This window comes from Culex quinquefasciatus, chromosome 3 (assembly GCF_015732765.1).
Source record: "Culex quinquefasciatus strain JHB chromosome 3, VPISU_Cqui_1.0_pri_paternal, whole genome shotgun sequence".
Taxonomy (NCBI): Eukaryota; Metazoa; Arthropoda; class Insecta; order Diptera; family Culicidae; genus Culex; species Culex quinquefasciatus.
Window position 1 is genome coordinate 853,718 of NC_051863.1, and position 18,491 is coordinate 872,208.

Genomic DNA, 18,491 nt, shown 5'->3' on the forward strand with positions numbered 1-18,491 from the left:
AAAGTTGCGAGCCCACGCAGCGTTTCTTGCAGATTTTGGTAACCGTGCGGTTGCACGGAGCGAAAAATCAAGCGATCCGAAGGTTGAAAACATAAAATTTTGCCAATCAACTTGAAAACACGTGAACCACCGGCACTAATCTAGTACTGCACTTTGGGCGGGTGATTGTCGACGACGACCCGAGTAAAAACTAGTAAAGCTAAAGCTATATCACAGTGGGTTTGGTGTTGAAAGTTTGCTGAACGATGTGAAAAGCATACTGAACATCAGTATCACTTTCCAGGCAAGTTTTTGGGAAACGTCAAAAAACCTCTACCAACGTATTAGTCATAGGTAGATGGAATTGTAAGCGCCCTGGTAGTTATGCTGCCCGGAATAGGTGCCACATTTATGTTATGGCCAGTTTATCGAATACTAGGTCTATTCCCGTACCTGCAGAATTGCAGAATTTCTGCAGCTTCTGCAGAATTCTGCAGCCAGCATAAGTCACTTTTTTGCAGCACGTTCCCGTACTTTTCAGCTCGCTCTCTTCATCTCTCTCTTTTGCAGAAGTTCTGCAAGGAGAGAAGCCGCAAAACTTTTGCCTGGGTAGCGCGTTCCAGTACTTTTTCTGCAATATTGTACACAGTTGAGTGGATTTACTCAAATTGGGTATTAAAGTTTTTTTTTATTGTTAAAAAAAGGGATTGACAAAAATTGAATTGAAGGAAGTTTACCTTTACTTATTGTTTTATGCAACTCAACATTTTATTTAAAAGATGCTTATGCGACGACTTATGCTTAGGAGGCAGTATTTGTAGATTCTGCTCGGTTTGTTCTAGAGGTGGTATCGAGGTGCTCCGATTTGGATGAAACTTTCAGCGTTTGTTTGTCTATGCATGAGATGAACTCATGTCAAATATGAGCCCTCTACGACAAAGGGAAGTGGGGTAAAACGGGCATTGAAGTTTGAGGTCCAAAACACATGAAAAATCTAAAAATTGCTCGCATTTCCGTAAAACTTCATCAATTCCAACTCTCTTAGATGCATTCGAAAGATCTTTCGAAGCCCTTCAAATTGTGCTATAGACATCCAGGATTGGTTTAACTTTTTCTCATAGCTTTTGCAAATTACTGTTAAAAATTGATTTTTTTTAAACCTTAATATCTTTTTGCAACAGCCTCCAACATCCATACTCCTATAGGTCAAAAGATAGGTAATTTCATGGACTATAAGCTTACGGTATTAACTTTTTGGCCAATCGCAGTTTTTCTCATAGTTTTACGATTTTTCTAGAACAGACATTTTACAACGTTAGTTTTTGCCCTGTAGGCCAAGAAGACGGCACATTTCGGTCTCAATTTTATCAAATTCTGAATTCTCGGTCAATTTTACGTAAGTTAGAAGTATTGGAGTTGTAATTTTGATTTAAAAAATAATTAAATAAAACACTTTTGAAAAAAGAAATAGATCTTATTTACCCTATGATCAATACGTCAAATGCTGTATCAAGTAGGCGAAAACTTGTTTTACCCCTAATCCGACAAAATTCTAAATAATATTTTAATTAATTCTAAATGGCATTTTTTCCAATCAAATTCAAAATTCCACCTCAATCTAATGTAAAATTTTCTGAGGATTCCGAATATTACAAAATTGAGACTAACAAGTGCCGTCTTCTTGGCCTACAGGGCAAAAACTAACGTTGTAAAATGTTTGTTCTAGTAAAATCGCAAAACTATGAGAAAAACTGCGATTGGTCAAAAAGTTGATACCGTTGGCTTATAGTCCATGAAATTCCCTAACTTTTGACCTATGGGAGTTTGGGTGTTGGAGGCTGTTGGGAAAAGTTATTAGGGTTTTAAAAAAATCCATTTTTAACAGTAATTTGCAAAAGCTATGAAAAAAGTCAAACCAATCCTGGATGTCTATAGCACATTTTGAAGGGCTTCAAAAGACCTTTCGAATGCATCTAAGAGAGTTGGAATTGATGAAGTTTTACGGAAATGCGAGCAATTTTAAGATTTTTCATGTGTTTTGGACCTCAAACTTCAATGCCCGTTTTACCCCACTTCCCTTTGTCGTATAGGGCTCATATTTGGCATGAGTTCATCTCATGTATAGATAAACAAACCCTGAAAGTTTCATCCAAATCGGAGCACCTCGATACGACCTGTTTCACATCGGTGAAAAACTCACTCTTAGGTAGAAATTATACATTGGAAACAATTCAAAACTTTTACATTAGGTAAAAAAATAGAAATGAGAGTTGCAGGTAAGTTCAACAAATATAATTTAAAAAAATGACGAACAAAGGTTTAATATAGAAGGGATCATAAATACATGTTTTGATAACAGACCATTTGAAGGATTTTTTATTCAGGATAACATAAATAAATTATGCATGTCACATGGAAGAACAACGGTGCCGCAGCAAAATTGAAAAATATTAGAAAGTATATGAATCACAAACTCAAAAATATGGAAACACATAAATTTAGAAACTCGGAAATTAAGAAATAAATAAAAATATTAAAAAAAACTAAGATTTTTTTTATCTAGAAACTAAAAAAAAAAAAATAAATCAGGTATTTAAGAAATTTGAAATGCAAATTTTTATATCAGAAAAAAAATCACAGATTCAAAGCTTAAAAAATTCAAATAATTAAAAATTAAGTAATTCAAAATGTTTAAAATTGAAAAAAAGCTTAGTTTAAAAAAACAAAATATAAAAAAAGGTTGAAAATATAAAAGTTCAGACCCTAGTTAAGATCTCATAAATTCAAATATTTTTAATTCGAAATAAAAAATCAAAAGTTTGAATATTTAAGAGTTTAGAACATCAAAATTCAAAATCTACATTCAAAGAAATTATAATTTAAAAAAAGTAAAATTTGAAAATTTTGTATATAAAAAAAATTAAAAACTCAATTATAAAAAAAGATACAGTTTGTACTCTGTTATCCGAAGACCTCTTCAAAATTTCTAATCTCTAAATCCTCTAAATATGCGTTTCTAACCTAGAATATGACTCCAAAATATGTGTATTTTTTATGATTCAAGATGGTGGCAATTTAAGAATTTAAGAATTTAAGAATTTAAGAATTTAAGAAGAATTGTGGTGCAGAGTATACCGTATATTTTTTAATAAAAAGTATATCAATTTTAATAATATAAAATATGATGTGTAAACAACGTAACATATGTTTCAGCAAAAATTGTATGGTCATCAATTATATAATCAATTATATTTATTATTTATTTGGTATAGTCTAATACCTTTTTATGATTCCTTCATTGAAAGTTCAACAAAATACATTGAACATTTTGGTTCATATAAGAATACAAATTAGTAGCACCATCACAGGTACAATTTATTATTTGCCAATTAAATATACCTAGTATTTGACACATATATTTAGTCTGTTCAAAAACAATTTAAGATCAGAAATCAATCTTTAAACAATAAAACCAGACATTAAAAAATACCCCAACATTCATCAATTCCAAATATACAAATGTCCCTTCAAAAAGACTACTTAAATTTAGTAATAATAAAACATAAAATTTATTACAACTACATAATAATAAAATGCTTTATTTAACCCAACTTGCAAATTTTATGTAAGCGTTCACTCACACCAACTTGCAGTTACTTTTCAACACGAAAGAGAAGAGAGAGCTTGCAGAAAAGTACTGGAACGGTTTTGCTGCAACTTCAGCCTCTCTCATTGCAGAAGTTCTGCCTGGGATAAAAGTTACTTTTGTTGCAGAAAAGTACGGGAACGCTCTGCTGCCGTTTTTGTGCAGAATTGCAGAATTCTGCAGTACGGGAATAGACCTACTAGCTTGAAAATAGATAGTTTTAATAGTATTTTAATAAAATCGTAAATTTAAATAAAAATTTTATGTTGGTTAAAAGATGATGTAAGAAAATAGAACAGAAAAAACCATAATAATTTAAATCCATGATTTTTAAAATGTGTCAACAGTTGATTTGCAACATTTTTTCCGAAAATTTCGAACATTCAGTGTTGGGATTACAGGGTTGCCAGATTTCCAGACTATTATCTGAGAAAGATTTTTACCGATTTCAACAGATTTTACATTTTCTGCCAATTTCGAATATTTTTTTTGCTCAAATAAACGAGTCTAACGAACTGCTTTTTTTAACAAAAGCGTGAAAAGAAACACAAAGATTGATTTGAAAATTTCTAGAGTTTTTTTTTTAAGTCCAATTCTGGAGTTTTTTTTTTTTTGAAAAGGTCCTATAAACCAAATTTTCATTTTTTGCTTTTTGGGTGTATTTGAATGCCCCTGACTCAAGGCGGTTCTAAAAACACCCAAAAATCAAAAAAATAAAATTTGGTTTATAGGTCCTTTTAAAAAAAAAAAACTCCAGAATTGACCAAATTTTCAGTTTTTGCTTTTTAGGTGTTTTTTTAATACCCCTGACTCAAGGCGGTTTCAAAAACACCCAAAAAGCAATAACTGGAAATTTGGTATATTGGAACTTCTAAAAAAAACTCCAGATTTCTTTAAGTTTTAAAGAACTAGTCATGTTTTTTAAAATACTATCTTTTTTCCAAAATAATGCTAAACTAATTTAAAACAAAAAACATTCTATATAACAAAGAGCTATTTATTTTTGGTCATTTAAGTCATTATGGTAATTTCAGTCATTCTGGTCATTTCTGTAATTTCGGTCATTTTGGTCATTTTGGTCACTTCGGCCATTTTGGTCATTTCGGTAATTTTGGTCATTTTGGTTATTTCGGTCATTTCGGACATTTTGGTAATTTTGGTCATTTCAACCTTTTCAGTAATTTTGATAATTTTGGTCATTTGGGCAATTTTGGTAATTTAAGTCATTTTGGTCATTCGGCCATTACGGTAATTTTGGTCATTTCGACCATTTCGGTAATTTTGGTAATTTTGGTCATTTCGGTCATTTTGGTCATTTCGGTCATTATGGTCATTTCGGTCATTATGGTTATTTTGATCATTTCGGTAATTTTAGTTATTTTGGTCATTTTAGTCATTTTGGTCATTTCGGTCATTTTGGTCATTTTGGTCATTTTGGTTATTTCGGTCATTTCGGCCATTTTGGTAATTTTGGTCATTTCGGTCTTTTTTGTCATTTTGGTTATTTTGGTCATTTCGGTCATTTCGGTCATTTCGGTCATTTCGGTCATTTCGGTCATTTTGGTAATTTTGGTCATTTGAGTCATTTTGGTCATTTCGGTAATTTTGGTAATTTTGGTCATTTCGGTAATTTTGGTAATTTAAGTCATTTTGGTCATTCGGCCATTTCGGTAATTTTGGTCATTTCGGCCATTTCGGTAATTTTGGTCATTTCGGTCATTTTGGTCATTTCGGTCATTATGGTCATTTGAGTAATTTTGGTCATTTTGGTTATTTCGGTCATTTCGGCCATTTTGGTAATTTTGGTCATTTTGGTCATTTCGGTCTTTTTGTCATTTTGGTTATTTTGGTCATTTCGGTCATTTCGGTCATTTTGGTAATTTTGGTCATTTGAGTCATTTTGGTCATTTCGGTAATTTTGGTAATTTTGGTCATTTTGGTTATTTAGGTCATTTTGGCCATTTTGGTAATTTTGGTCATTTCAGTAATTTTGATAATTTTGGTCATTTCGGTAATTTTGTTAATTTAAGTCTTTTTGGTCATTCGACCATTTCGGTAATTTTGGTCATTTCGACCATTTCGGTAATTTTGTTATTTTCTTTAATTTTGGTCATTTTGGTCATTTCGGTCTTTTTTGTCATTTTGGTGATTTCGGCCATTTCGGTAATTTTGATCATGGTAAGTCATTTCGGTCATTTTGGTCATTTCGGGCATTTCGGTCATTTTGGTCATTTCAGTCATTCTGGTCATTTCGGTAATTTCGGTCATTTCGGCCATTTCGGTAATTTTGGTCATTTTGGTCATTTCGGTCATTTTGGTAATTTAAGTAATTTTGGTCATTCGGCCATTTCGGTAATTTTGGTCATTTAAGTCATTTTGGTAATTTTGGTCATTTCGGTAATTTCGTTCATTTTGGTCATTTTGGTTATTTCGGTCATTTCGGCCATTTTGGTAATTTTGGTCATTTCGGTCATTTCGGTCTTTTTTTGTCATTTTGGTCATTTTGGCCATTTAAGTAGTTTTGGTCATTATGGTAGTTTTGGTCATTTAAGTCATTTTGGTCATTTCGGTCATTTTGGTAATTTCGGTCATTTAAGTCATTTTGGTCATTTCGGTCATTTTGGTCATTTTGGTCATTTCGGTCATTATGGTTATTTTGATCATTTCGGTAATTTTGGTCATTTAGGTCATTTCGGTCATTTTGGTCATTTAAGTAATTTTGGTCATTTCGGTCATTTCGGTCTTTTTGGTAATTTTGGTCATTTTGATTATTTCGGTCATTTTTGGTCATTTCAGTCATTCTGGACATTTCAGTCATTCTGGTCATTTCGGTAATTTCGGTCATTTTGGTCATTTCGGTCATTTGGGTCACCTTTTCAGTAATTTTGATAATTTTGGTCATTTCGGTAATTTTGGTAATTTAAGTCATTTTGGTCATTCGGCCATTTCGGTAATTTTGGTCATTTCGGTCATTTTGGTCATTTCGGTCATTATGGTCATTTGAGTAATTTTGGTCATTTCGGTCATTTCGGTCATTTTGGTCATTTTGGTCATTTTGGTCTTTCGGTCATTTTGGTCATTTTGGTCATTTCGGTAATTTCGGTCATTTTGGTAATTTCGGTCATTTCGGTGATTTCGGTCATTTTGGTCATTTATGTAATTTTGGTTATTTCGGTAATGTTGGTCATTTCGGCCATTTCGGTCATTTTGGTAATTTTGATAATTTTGGTCAATTTGGTCAATCGAAAACTTACAGAAATTTATCTGTAAAAATATTTTTGTTTTCTTTTTCTCCAACAAAAACAAAACTGGTTTGGACAATCTCTCAAACGTTTTACTTTATGGTTGTATTCAAAAGTATTTTTCGGAATTCTCGTTGTAGTTTCGTTGGATAAAAGTACGGTTCGTGCTGGAAAAAAAAACTTTTTTGCAACTTGATGCTTACATTATTATTCTTGGCCTTTCTCGTAACACCATTGGACAACATGTTGTGCACTCATAAACCATTTTTTTAAAATATCTTAATTTGTAATCAAAGTTTTTAGTAAGAGAATGCCATCTATATGTAAGAAATTTTTGTTTACGAAACATTTTTCCCTTCATCGACACAATAACTGTCCATTTAAACTTGAAAAAGCCGTTGTAAGGACCGTTTATAAACCACGTGGTCTTAAAATTAGATATTTACGTCAAGCAAAGTCGAAAATTTCCATTTAAATTTTTGATACATTGCTTGCTTGGGAGTTTAGGTGTTAACGTGTGACGCCATGTGCATATTCTATTCTCTGATTCCTTTGAAATAAATAACTTTTCAAACAGCACTTACCTTGGAATGGAAACGAGATGGTTTCTCGTTTTCAGGCACATGTTGAGGATTGCGTTGAATCCGTATATGTGGAAGAATGGTGGAATGGTCAAAATCGTTTCAGTGATGCCAGCTAAGTTTGAGAGAAATAATTTACACATTGTTTTGTTTTTAAAATGAGCAGAAATAACTTACCATACTCGGGCCTGTAGTATTTAGCGAATTCCGGATGAGTTCCTTGTAAAGGAAAATAAAATAATTTAATAAATAAGCATAAACAAAAATGATTAATGTTTTTCTACGATTGACGAGAAAATAATCAGAAAAGTGTAATTCAGCCCTACCTTGTACGAGGTTTGCAACCAAGTTGTTGTGTGTAAGTTCTACGCCCTTGGGCATTCCAGTGGTGCCAGATGAGTACGGCAAGATGGCAGTTTCCTCTGGATCAATCACAGGCAGTTCACTTTCGTGGTTTTCCATCAAAAGCTGTTGAAAGCCGAAAATGTTCTCTTGCACGTTGTGCTGCCCTCCTATGCTCACCGTTCCTCTGTATTTCTTAGCTTTACTTTTGTAAATTTGTGCCACTGGCAGCAACACTGGCAATGTTATCACCAATCGCACACCTGCGTTTTCAAACTGGCGACAAATTTCCTCTAAAATTTGTGCAAAAAATATTTAATCAACTCATTATATAATTGCAATTTGATAAATACCAACCCGGAGTGTAGAGCGGATTTGCAAAAGTCACCGTCAACCCAGCCATAAGGCTTCCGTAAATGGCCGGAACGTACTCTGGGATGTTTGGCAGGAGAAGCCCGACCACTTCGCCTTTTTGCATTGCGCACCCTTTCTGAGACAGAAGCGCGTGTGCCATTCGACGGTTCATTTCGTAAATCATGCCAAACGCGTAGCTGCGTTTGCTGGAACCACAGGACTGAAAAATATTTTTTTTTTATTTCAAAGTTTTAGAAAATTTGTGGGGAATAGCGGAGAATTATATATTTTTATTAATTTAAAAAAATCTTTAAAAATCTATTAATTCACATTATAACAAATTAAAAAAAAAATCTAAGGCAATATATAAATAATCTATTTTTTTAAACTATGAATTTCTACATTCACATTTTTTTAAATTTCTTAAATTGGGTCCTAAAATTAAGCCTACATTAGAGATATTATTGTTCACAACGATAAAGCTTATTTTTCTAAGTACAATAACCCTTTGGACGACCGCAAAGGATTTAAAATTGATTTTTAGTTCAACTTAAAAAAAAAAATAACTTCGCGGCCCTTTTCCACAGAAAAGATCCTACATGACAGCTCATTCTAAGGGAACCATAGTTGATCCATAAAAAAAATGTTGTCTTGTCAATTTATTTTTTTGCACTAAAATGAAAAAAGTAATCAGAAATGGTTTTTGATCGTGTTCTTTTATTGTAATAAATTAAAATTTATATAGGGCTCTAGAACCCTATTTCTAAAAAAAATAAAGATTTAATTTTTTTTTGGTAAAATCGCCGGGACCCGTGGTGTAGGGGTAAGCGTGGTTGCCTCTCACCCAATCAGCCTGGGTTCGATCCCAGATGGTCCCGGTGGCATTTTTCGAGACGAGATTTGTCTGATCACGCCTTCCGTCGGATGGGGAAGTAAATGTTGGCCCCAGTCTAACTTAGAGGTTAGGTCGTTAGCTTAATTCAGGTGTAAGAGTCGTCTCAATGGGTCCTGTCTCGGTGGAGTCGCTGGTAGGCAGTTGGACTCATAATCCAAAGGTCGTCAGTACGAATCCCGGGGTGGATGGAAGCTAAGGTGTGAAAAGAGGTTTGCAATTGCCTCAGCAATCAAGCCTTCGGACACTTAGTTTCGAGTAGGAATCTCGCAATCGAGAACGCCAAGGCAATGCTGTAGAGCGAATATTTTGATTTTTTTTAAATTATAGATTTTAAACATTCTAAAAACAAAAAAACCTAATTTTTCAAGTTCAAAACATTCTTTTTTGAATTCAAAAAAATATTTTAAAAAATGCTAAAATTAAGGATTTTTAGTCCGAAATTTACCAACACATTCACAACTCTGAGTGCCACAGAAGGTGGTTTGTTTGCTTCAGATCTGCTTTCCCTTTCTAGCCAAAGTTTATTTGTCATGCGACTCATAGCTGAAGGCATACCGCCCGATGATAGCAAACATATTTTGCAAAAATTCTAATAATTTTCAATTTCAATTTTAAATAATAAGACTAAAAATAATAAAAATCCAAAAAAATAAAAAAATTGCAAAAATTTAAAAATCACAAAAATGTTAAAATAAAAGAAGGAAAATTTAAAAAAATCAAGAATTCTGTTAAATCTACAAAATCTCGACAATCTAAAAAAAAAATGCAAAAAAAAACATAAAAAAATTATTTTTTTTTGTTGAAAAATCAAAATTTTAGGAAAATTTAGAATTTTAAAAAACTTTTTTTTTTCAGAAATTCATTTCATTTTGATTTCAACTAAGACTAAACAAAATTCAACAATCCTAAAAAAAAATATTTGAAAATAAAAAAAAACAAATTTGTATTCAACACTTCTATTTTTTTTTATTTAAATAATCATAAAAATATCAAAATTTGAAAAAATCTAAAATTTATATTAAAATTTCTAACAACTCTAAATCTAAAAATTTTAAAACTTCATAAAAGTCTAACACTACAAAAAAAAAATCTACATTTGTTATTTCATTTTTTTTTTTCAAGTAAGGCCGTTGCAAATATTTTTTGAAGTTTATGTCCCTCGACTCTGATCAAAGTCGAGGGGGGAAGGGCAACAAAATAAAAAAAATCTAACAAATAATTTCATAAAAGTTCAAAATATTTTTAAACGAGTCCAAACATGTAAAAATATGATTATCAATGCAGAAAAGGCATTTAAGATTGTTCTCAGTTGATTAAACTTCTATATCCATTGAAATTTTGATATTTTTTTTGGAAAAATATTTTTTTTACATATTATTTTGAAGGGGGCATAAACTTTGAAAAATATTTGCAACGGCCTTATGTCCAATCTGAGAAATTCGATAAATAAAAAAAAAACAAAATTAACTTACTGAAAATTTTAAAATCTTAAAAAACTATATAATAAAAAGTCTAAGCTTCTGGAAATTCGACAAATTTCACAAAATTCTCGAAAATAAAATAAAAATAAAAATTTAAAACGGATGAGGGAAATGGTCGTTACATTATGTTGGAGCCCACGTGGATGAGGTTTATGCACGAGCCTTTTCCGAAGTCTTCGCTTCTAATAAACAAAATGATCCCAAAAACGTAATGAAAAACACTTGAAGTTCTTGGCTCGCTGTAGTCAAATACGATTTTAAAAATAAGAAAATTAAAAAAAAAACAGTATTTTCTACATGGTTCGATAATCTCAATTTTATTGCAGACTTTTAGATAACCATGTGGATTGTTTTCCTTTTTTTGTGACACAATAAAACTAGTATTTTTGCGGCTTCAAAATTCGGAATAATTCACGATTAAACAGGTGAGAATATATAAATAATTTGGCTTCAATTCACAACAACCAGAGCATACTGTTGCAATAACTAAGGGTTAAAGAATAGACAAATAGCCATGAATCAGTTGATAAAACATCAAAATTGTACAAAGTTTATTGACAACTAGCGAGCAATTCTCTGAGTTTTCGGTTATTCGATTTTTTTTGTATTTTTTAATCCGGCTGAAACTTTTTTGGTGCCTTCGGTATGCCCAAAGAAGCCAATTTGCATCATTAGTTTGTCCATATAATTTTCCATACAAATTTGGCAGCTGTCCATACAAAATGATATGTGAAAATTCAAAAATCTGTATTTTTGATCGAGTTGGTGTCTTCGACAAAGTTGTAGGTATGGATATGGACTACACTGAAAAAATGCTACACAGTAAAAAAATTTTTGTCACTAAAACTTGATTTGCAAAAAACACTATTTTTAATTTTTTATTTTTGGTATGTTTAGAGGACATAAAATGCCAACTTTTCAGAAATTTCAGAATGGGCAAAAATCTTTGACCGAGTTATGATTTTTGAATCAATACTGATTTTTCAAAAATCGAAATATCGGTCGCAAAATTTGTCAACTTCATTTTTCGATGTAAAATCGCAATCAAAAGTACTTAAGTGATTTTTGATAAAGAGCACCGTTTTCAAGTTATAGCCATTTTTAGGTAACTTTTGAAAATAGTCGCAGTTTTCATTTTTAAAATTAGTGCCCATGTTTGCCCATCTTTGAAAAAATATTTTGAAAAGCTGAGAAAATTGTCTATATTTTGCCTTATTGAACTTTGTTGATGCGACCCATAGTTGCTGAGATATTGCTTGCAAAGGCTAAAAAACAACTAAGTCCAACATTTTTCTAATGTCGATATCTCAGCAACTATAGGTCCGATTTACAATGTTAAAACATGAAACATCCGTGAAATTTTCCGATCTTTTCGAAAAAAATATTTTCAAAAATTTAAAATCAAGACTAACATTTTAAACGGGCCAAACATTCAATATTACGCCCATTTGAAATGTTAGTCTTGATTTTAAATTTTTGAAAATATTTTTTTCGAAAATATCGAAAAATTTCACGAATGTTTCATGTTTTAACATTGTAAATCGGACCTATAGTTGCTGAGATATCGACATTAGAAAATGTTGGGTTGTTTGGGTGAGACTTAGAAAACATCAATTTTCCTGTTTTTTAGCCTTTGCATAGCAATATCTCAGCAACTATGGGTCGCATCAACAAAGTTCAGTAAAGCAAAATATAGAGAATTTTCTCAGCTTCTCAAAAATATTTTTTTTCAAAGGTGGGCAAACATGGGCACTTATTATAAAAAATGAAAAACTGCGACAATTTTCAAAAAAGTTACCTAAAAATGGCTATAACTTGAAAACGGTGCTCTTTATCAAAAATTCACTAAAGTACTTTTTGATTGCAAATTCGATTTTACATCGAAAAATGAAGTTGACAAATTTTTGCGACCGATATTTCGATTTTTTGAAAAAATCAGTATTGATTCAAAAAATCATAACTCGGTCAAAGATTTTTTGCCCATTCTGGAAATTTCTGAAAAGTTGGCATTTTATGTCCTCTAAAACATACCAAAAAATAAAAAAAATTAAAAATAGTGTTTTTTGCAAATCAAGTTTTAGTGACAAAAATTTTTTTTTACTGTGTAGCATTTTTTTTTCAGTGTAGTCCATATCCATACCTACAACTTTGCCGAAGACACCAACTCGATCAAAAAATTCCTTTAAAAGATACAGATTTTTGAATTTTCACATATAATTTTTGTATGGACAGCTGCCAAATTTGTATGGAAAATTATATGGACAAACTAATGATGCAAAATGGCTTCTTTGGGCATACCGAAGGCACCAAAAAAGTTTCAGCCGGATTAAAAAATACAAAAATTAAAATTAAAGAAAAAAGACCGATTCCGTAGAGAACTGCTCTAGCGCAATCTTTTGGCATGCCAAGCAAACAGAAACATCGAACTCGAATTTCACTGTTATTCTTGGCGTGATCACGCCTACTTGTCTGTGAACCATGTCTGCAGACCTTGATTACATTTCGCACTCGCTGTTTTTGTGGGCTGACACGTTTTTCATGCGTGCATAGTTAATATTTGGGAAGAAAGTCACAAAGTTCACTTGAAAACTTTTAAAAGATACAATGTAAAAGATCGAGGTAGTTCCAGACGGAAATCCATTTGTTCAGGACCTAATCTATGTGCAAGTTGATGCCTTCGATGTACACAAGGTATTCGATCGATCGCAATCTCAGCTGTGCTACGAGTTTCTATAGATGGTCGTACAATGTAAACTGTACAGCATCTGAACCGTTAAACGTGGTTGACTTTGGCAAATTGATTTCCACTAAAAGTAGCTTATATGCAAATGGTGATCTCCCACCGAGTGACGGTACCGAACAATGGTCACTGCGCGCACCGCGTCATCTTCGTTTCCGATCCGTCCGAAAGTCACGATCAAAGTGCATTCGTCGTCGCCGTATTGATGTTTACAGCGGTTCAAAAAGGCAAAACAAGCGCGCCTTATCAATCGGTCTGCTGCTGGCCAGCCTAATAGACCATGGTCAGGCAATTCAAAGTTCCCTCTAAAGTGGCTTATTTTCGGCTGTTTTGTTAAAAACTAGATAAGACTACGCGGTAGATTGGTGATTAGTTGCGCTACCACCAATAACTGGGCCAACTCACTAGTGCCGGTTTGTCCGCGGCTTGGGCGATATCCGGCGAAAAGACGTACTCCGGAAGGGACACTTTCGGGATGTCCATCGGGCCGTAATGGGACTCGACCACGTTGCGTTCAAACTCGGCTGGGCGTGCGTTACTGCTTAAAGTCCTCCCACGCAGAACGGCACCGCTTGAGATCGCGAACACCTTTCTACTTCCGGTTGCCGCGAGTGGCTTCAAAAGACGCAACAGGTTCAACATTTTTTTGGAAAATACAATTAACACACTTTCTAGTTCTGATCGATTAGGGCGCAACGGAACGACTGTGTCCTCTCCTGTTTTGCGCGCGCGTGTCGATTTAGTGTACTCTATCTCGATGGAGTGAGTCGCCACCAATAGGAGAGAGAGAGGGATGAAAGGAGAGCGGTTATGCGGGGTTCTCTCGGGTGATTTACAAGGATTTTCTTATTGTTCAATTTTGTTTAATTGATGAATGATTACACACCTACTCACAATTTATTAATATTGCATTACAGTCCAGACTCGATTATCCGAAAATTTGTATGGGACTTGGGATAATCGATTCATGAACAAAACAATGCTTTCGTATTTATTTTTTTATTTTCTTAGGCTTTTCTTATTTTTTGAAATTTTGGGATAATCCAGTGTGGACTGTATCTGCTTTTAAAGAAATTTTAGATTTTTCGGATTTTAAGAATATTAAAAAAAATCAAATTATTCGCTCTACAGCATTGCCTTCGCGTTCTCGATTGCGAGATTCCTACTCGAAACTAGGTGTCCGAAGGCTTGATTGTTGAGGCAATTGCAAACCTCTTTTTACACCTAAGCTTCCATCCACCCCAGGATTCAAACTGACGACCTTTGGATTATGAGTCCAACTGCCTACCAGCGACTCCACCGAGACAGGACCCATTGAGACGACTATTACACCTGAATTAAGCTAACGACCTAACCTCTAAGTTAGACTGGGGCCAACATTTACTTCCCCATCCGACGGAAGGCGTGATCAGACAAATCTCGTCTCAAAATTTGCCACCGGGACCTTCTGGGATCAAACCCAGGCCGACTGGGTGAGAGGCAACCACGCTTACCCCTACACCACGGTCCCGGTATTTAGAATTCCTAATTTCTGTTTTTGTTGTTTAAATTTAGATTTTTTTGAATCTTTGCTAATTAAAATTTTGATTTTTTAATATAAGTTTAATTTTTATTCTGTTTTTTTTTTTCATTTAATGTATGAATACATATTTTTTAAATTTTAGAACCGGATGTTTTCTTGAATTTTTGCTTTTTATATTTTGTAATTTAAAATTTTTAGATTTTAGAATGAAAATTGGAATTTTTTATAAGTTTAAATTCTTTTTTAATTATAATAAATCCTTATTTAATTTTTTTTTCTATATTTGAGCCTATTTGAGCCTGAGAATTTTTAAATTTAATTTTTAAGAGTTTCTGAAAAACACGAGAGCAATTCTCTACGAAATCGGTCTTTTTTATTTAATTTTTTGTATTTTTTAATCCGGCTGAATTTTTTTGGTGCTTGTGGTATGCCCAAAGAAGCCATTTCGCATCATTAGTTTTTCCATATAATTTGCCATACAAATTTGGTAGCTGTACATACCAAAATGATTTATGAAAATTCAAAAGCTGCATCTTTTGAAGGATTTTTTTTATCGATTTGGTGTCTTCGGCAAAGTTGTAGGTATAGATAAGGACTACACTAAAAAAATGATGCACGATAAAAAACATTTGGTGATTTTTAATTTCACGTTTTGTCTCTGAAACTTGATTTTTTCCGATGTGTTGTAGGGGACATCAAACGCCAATTTTCAGAAAATTACAGAATGGGCAAAAAATCGTTGACCGAGTTATTAATTTTTAAATCAATACTGTTTTTTTTTTTTCAAATCGAAATACTGGTTGCCAGGGATGGAATAAAAAAAGCGAAAATCGCTCCCGAAATTCTCGTTTCGTTTTCGTTTTACGGAGCAAGGTGGGGGACGCGGCCTCAAGTCAGTCCAAGTCCGGTTTCTTGTGGAAAAAAGGGTAGTGGCCGAACTAGTATTGCATACCAAATGAACACCACCGGAAGATATAGAGGATCGGGAGGGGGAAGGTGAAAGAAAATTAGTGTAGGTGTGAGTAGTAAGAACTTGGATGACTTAAGCAGTTACGTTAATCTAACTTTAAAACTGAATAAAGGAAATCTGAAGTTATAATTTAATCTAAAACTAATTTGAGATTTATACAAAGGGAACCTATGATGTATTTCAAATTTAAAGGAAATCAAATAAATTTACTGGAAAATGATAGATGAACACTAACTTGTCAAGGGCATTTTTTCTGTGCTTCGTCCTGTCGCGTCCGTCAGTAGTCTTGTCGTACATTGCAACTAACTTTAATTTAACTGATTATTTATGTCCAATTATTCATTTCAGAAAAAAAAACCAACTTGAATCAACAACCTCAACTAAACTGTCTGAAAGTAATTTGAATCTCAAATCCCCGAAATTTTAATTACAAAGCCAAACATTCCTTTACCTATTTGTTAAACCTGTCTTGCTGCTTCCAAAAACAATAAACATTAATGAAACGTTCATATTTTACAAGTTGAATTTTGTCCGATATCATTGATCGAGACTCTATGGATTTTTTGACAATTCAAAATTGGTAGTATACCACTTCAATTGGAATCAGAGATTCTGATAGTATTACTAAACTGGCTTACACATAACTGGAGTCTGGAATAATAATTATTATTATTAAACAACCTAAAAAAAAGTTACAAAAAACTAACAATTCTTCCCCATTATCAAAAGGATTTTTTTTTATCAAAACCTGTTCCTAACAGATTTTACGAACAAGAATATTGAGATTCAAATAAAAAAAACATTATCTTGCAATTTTACATATTATAAAAGCTGTGATTTCTATCAACACAAGTATATAAATATAAAATAAATGTGTGATATATATCAACATCGGAAACCATCTTTGCAATTAGCCCTGAAACGACGGCAACGTGTGGCTCCATCTCCAGGGAAAAATCGCTCCCGAAATTCTAAAAGAAAATCAATCTGCTGATGATATTTTGTTAATTTCCTTGTCAGCACCACTTGAAATTGTTGATTTTATTTTGTTTACACACATTGCCCATCTACAAAATATGACAGGTCATATTTCGCCGTGTGACGTTAGAATTGCAGGTGTAGTAAGGAAAAAGATGTTCGGCCGAATAATCAAGATGATGAACTCTCTAGATTCCTTTTACCGATCTTTCGTGAGCGAGAGAGGAGAGTCATGCTCCCTTCGGATTTTTTCTCTTGATGAACATCCAAAGATTTTCTTTTGATGATGATTATTCCATCGCTGCTGGTCGCAAACATTTTTCAACTTCATTTGTCGATGTAAAATCGATTTTACAATCAAAAAGTACTGTAGTGGAATTTTGATAAGCACTTCATCAAAATTCCACTTCAGTTTTTATTTATTGCAAATTCGACTTTACATCGACAAATGAAAAGTTGAAAAAAAAAAATTGCGACCAGTATTTCGATTTTTCGAAAAAAAAATCAATACTGATTCAAAAATAATAAAATAAAATAATAAAAAAGTTTATAATTGAATTTACGAGATAAAGTTTTAACATTTGAATGAAAAAAGTGTTTTAAAAATGCATTAAACGCCTGTCCAGTTGTTTTGCACTTATTAGTTTCCAAAATACCTAAGTATTGACGACAATTTTGTTTTGCCAACAGAAAAGTTTTTGCGAAACTGTACATTAGGGTGGTCCAAATCCGGGCTTTCTCGGGACTACCCCCTGAAATCAAAGATTGACCCACCACTAGACTAAGTCCAAATTTGAACTCATTCTGACCACCTTGGTGTTTGTATGGGAAAAATCGTCAAAATGTATGGAGAAAAGCAACTGTTTCAGTTTTTTACCCGTGGAAGACGCAATAGTCGTCCAATGTTTATCAGTTCTAAGATGTAGGACCTTCATTAAATTTGAACAACTTTCCAGAAGAAACCAGATTTTTAGGTTTTTTTTCTGGAAAGTTATTAGCTTCTGAAAATGACAATTTTGCGCGACCGACTCAGGCAGGGAGGCAAGCGAGCAGGGATTTGGACCACCCTACTTTACATTGAAATTTCATAAAAATTCAAAATATTTTTAATCCAGCCTAAACATGCTAAATATGATAATCAATGCAGAAAAATGCGTTTTAGATTGTTTTCAGTTGATTTGACTTGTATTTTCATTAAATTTTGACGCTTTTCGAAAAAAATGCCCCCTGATTTTTCGGACCAAATTTTGAAAATATTTGGAACGGCCTCAATAAAAAATAAAATAAATTAAATTTAAAATTTTAAACGTAAAAATAGAAAATTCTCTTTAACATTCTCGAAGAATGCTCCTTGTCATAAGATACAGCGTCCTAACTGGTCTAAAATGCATAAATCACGTTGTATTTTTGACACTGTGCACTGTACTTTCTCCGGAAATGTTTTTGATTTTTTTTCCAATTTTAACGCTATTATGTTGGTTAAAAATAAAATAAATTCAGTTCTAAATAAAGAAAAAGACGACTCTACCCGCCAAGCTAGAATTTTTGGAATGGCACGCAAAACGACATTGTAGAAGGTGCTTTATCACCAGCTCCCCGAGAGCCACAAATTTTTGACTTCTCTTTGCCGCTTTATTCTTTCGCTTGCTGCGGACTTACGTGCGCCACGGTAATTGCTGTTGTGATTACAACCACAGTTGGCGCATTTGACGTGCGACTTTGACACAAGGATTTCTTTCAGATGAGTAAATGAGCGTTGAA

The 18,491-nt window shown here is 33.0% G+C and overlaps 1 protein-coding gene across 1 annotated transcript in view; it reads right to left on the minus strand.

Annotated features, from left to right (window-relative positions):
* The window catches only part of LOC6042651 (probable 4-coumarate--CoA ligase 1), a 34,142-nt gene extending 20,156 nt beyond the window's left edge, over positions 1 to 13,986 (minus strand). The window contains exons 1-5 of the mRNA XM_038264069.1: positions 13,666 to 13,986; positions 8,148 to 8,364; positions 7,775 to 8,083; positions 7,626 to 7,667; positions 7,452 to 7,563 (exon numbers count right to left, since the gene is read on the minus strand). Of these exons, the coding sequence (XP_038119997.1) occupies positions 7,452 to 7,563; positions 7,626 to 7,667; positions 7,775 to 8,083; positions 8,148 to 8,364; positions 13,666 to 13,902 (917 nt within the window). The 5' untranslated portion in view covers positions 13,903 to 13,986. The remainder of the gene's footprint in view (positions 1 to 7,451; positions 7,564 to 7,625; positions 7,668 to 7,774; positions 8,084 to 8,147; positions 8,365 to 13,665) is intronic.
* Positions 13,987 to 18,491: the final 4,505 nt, after the last annotated feature.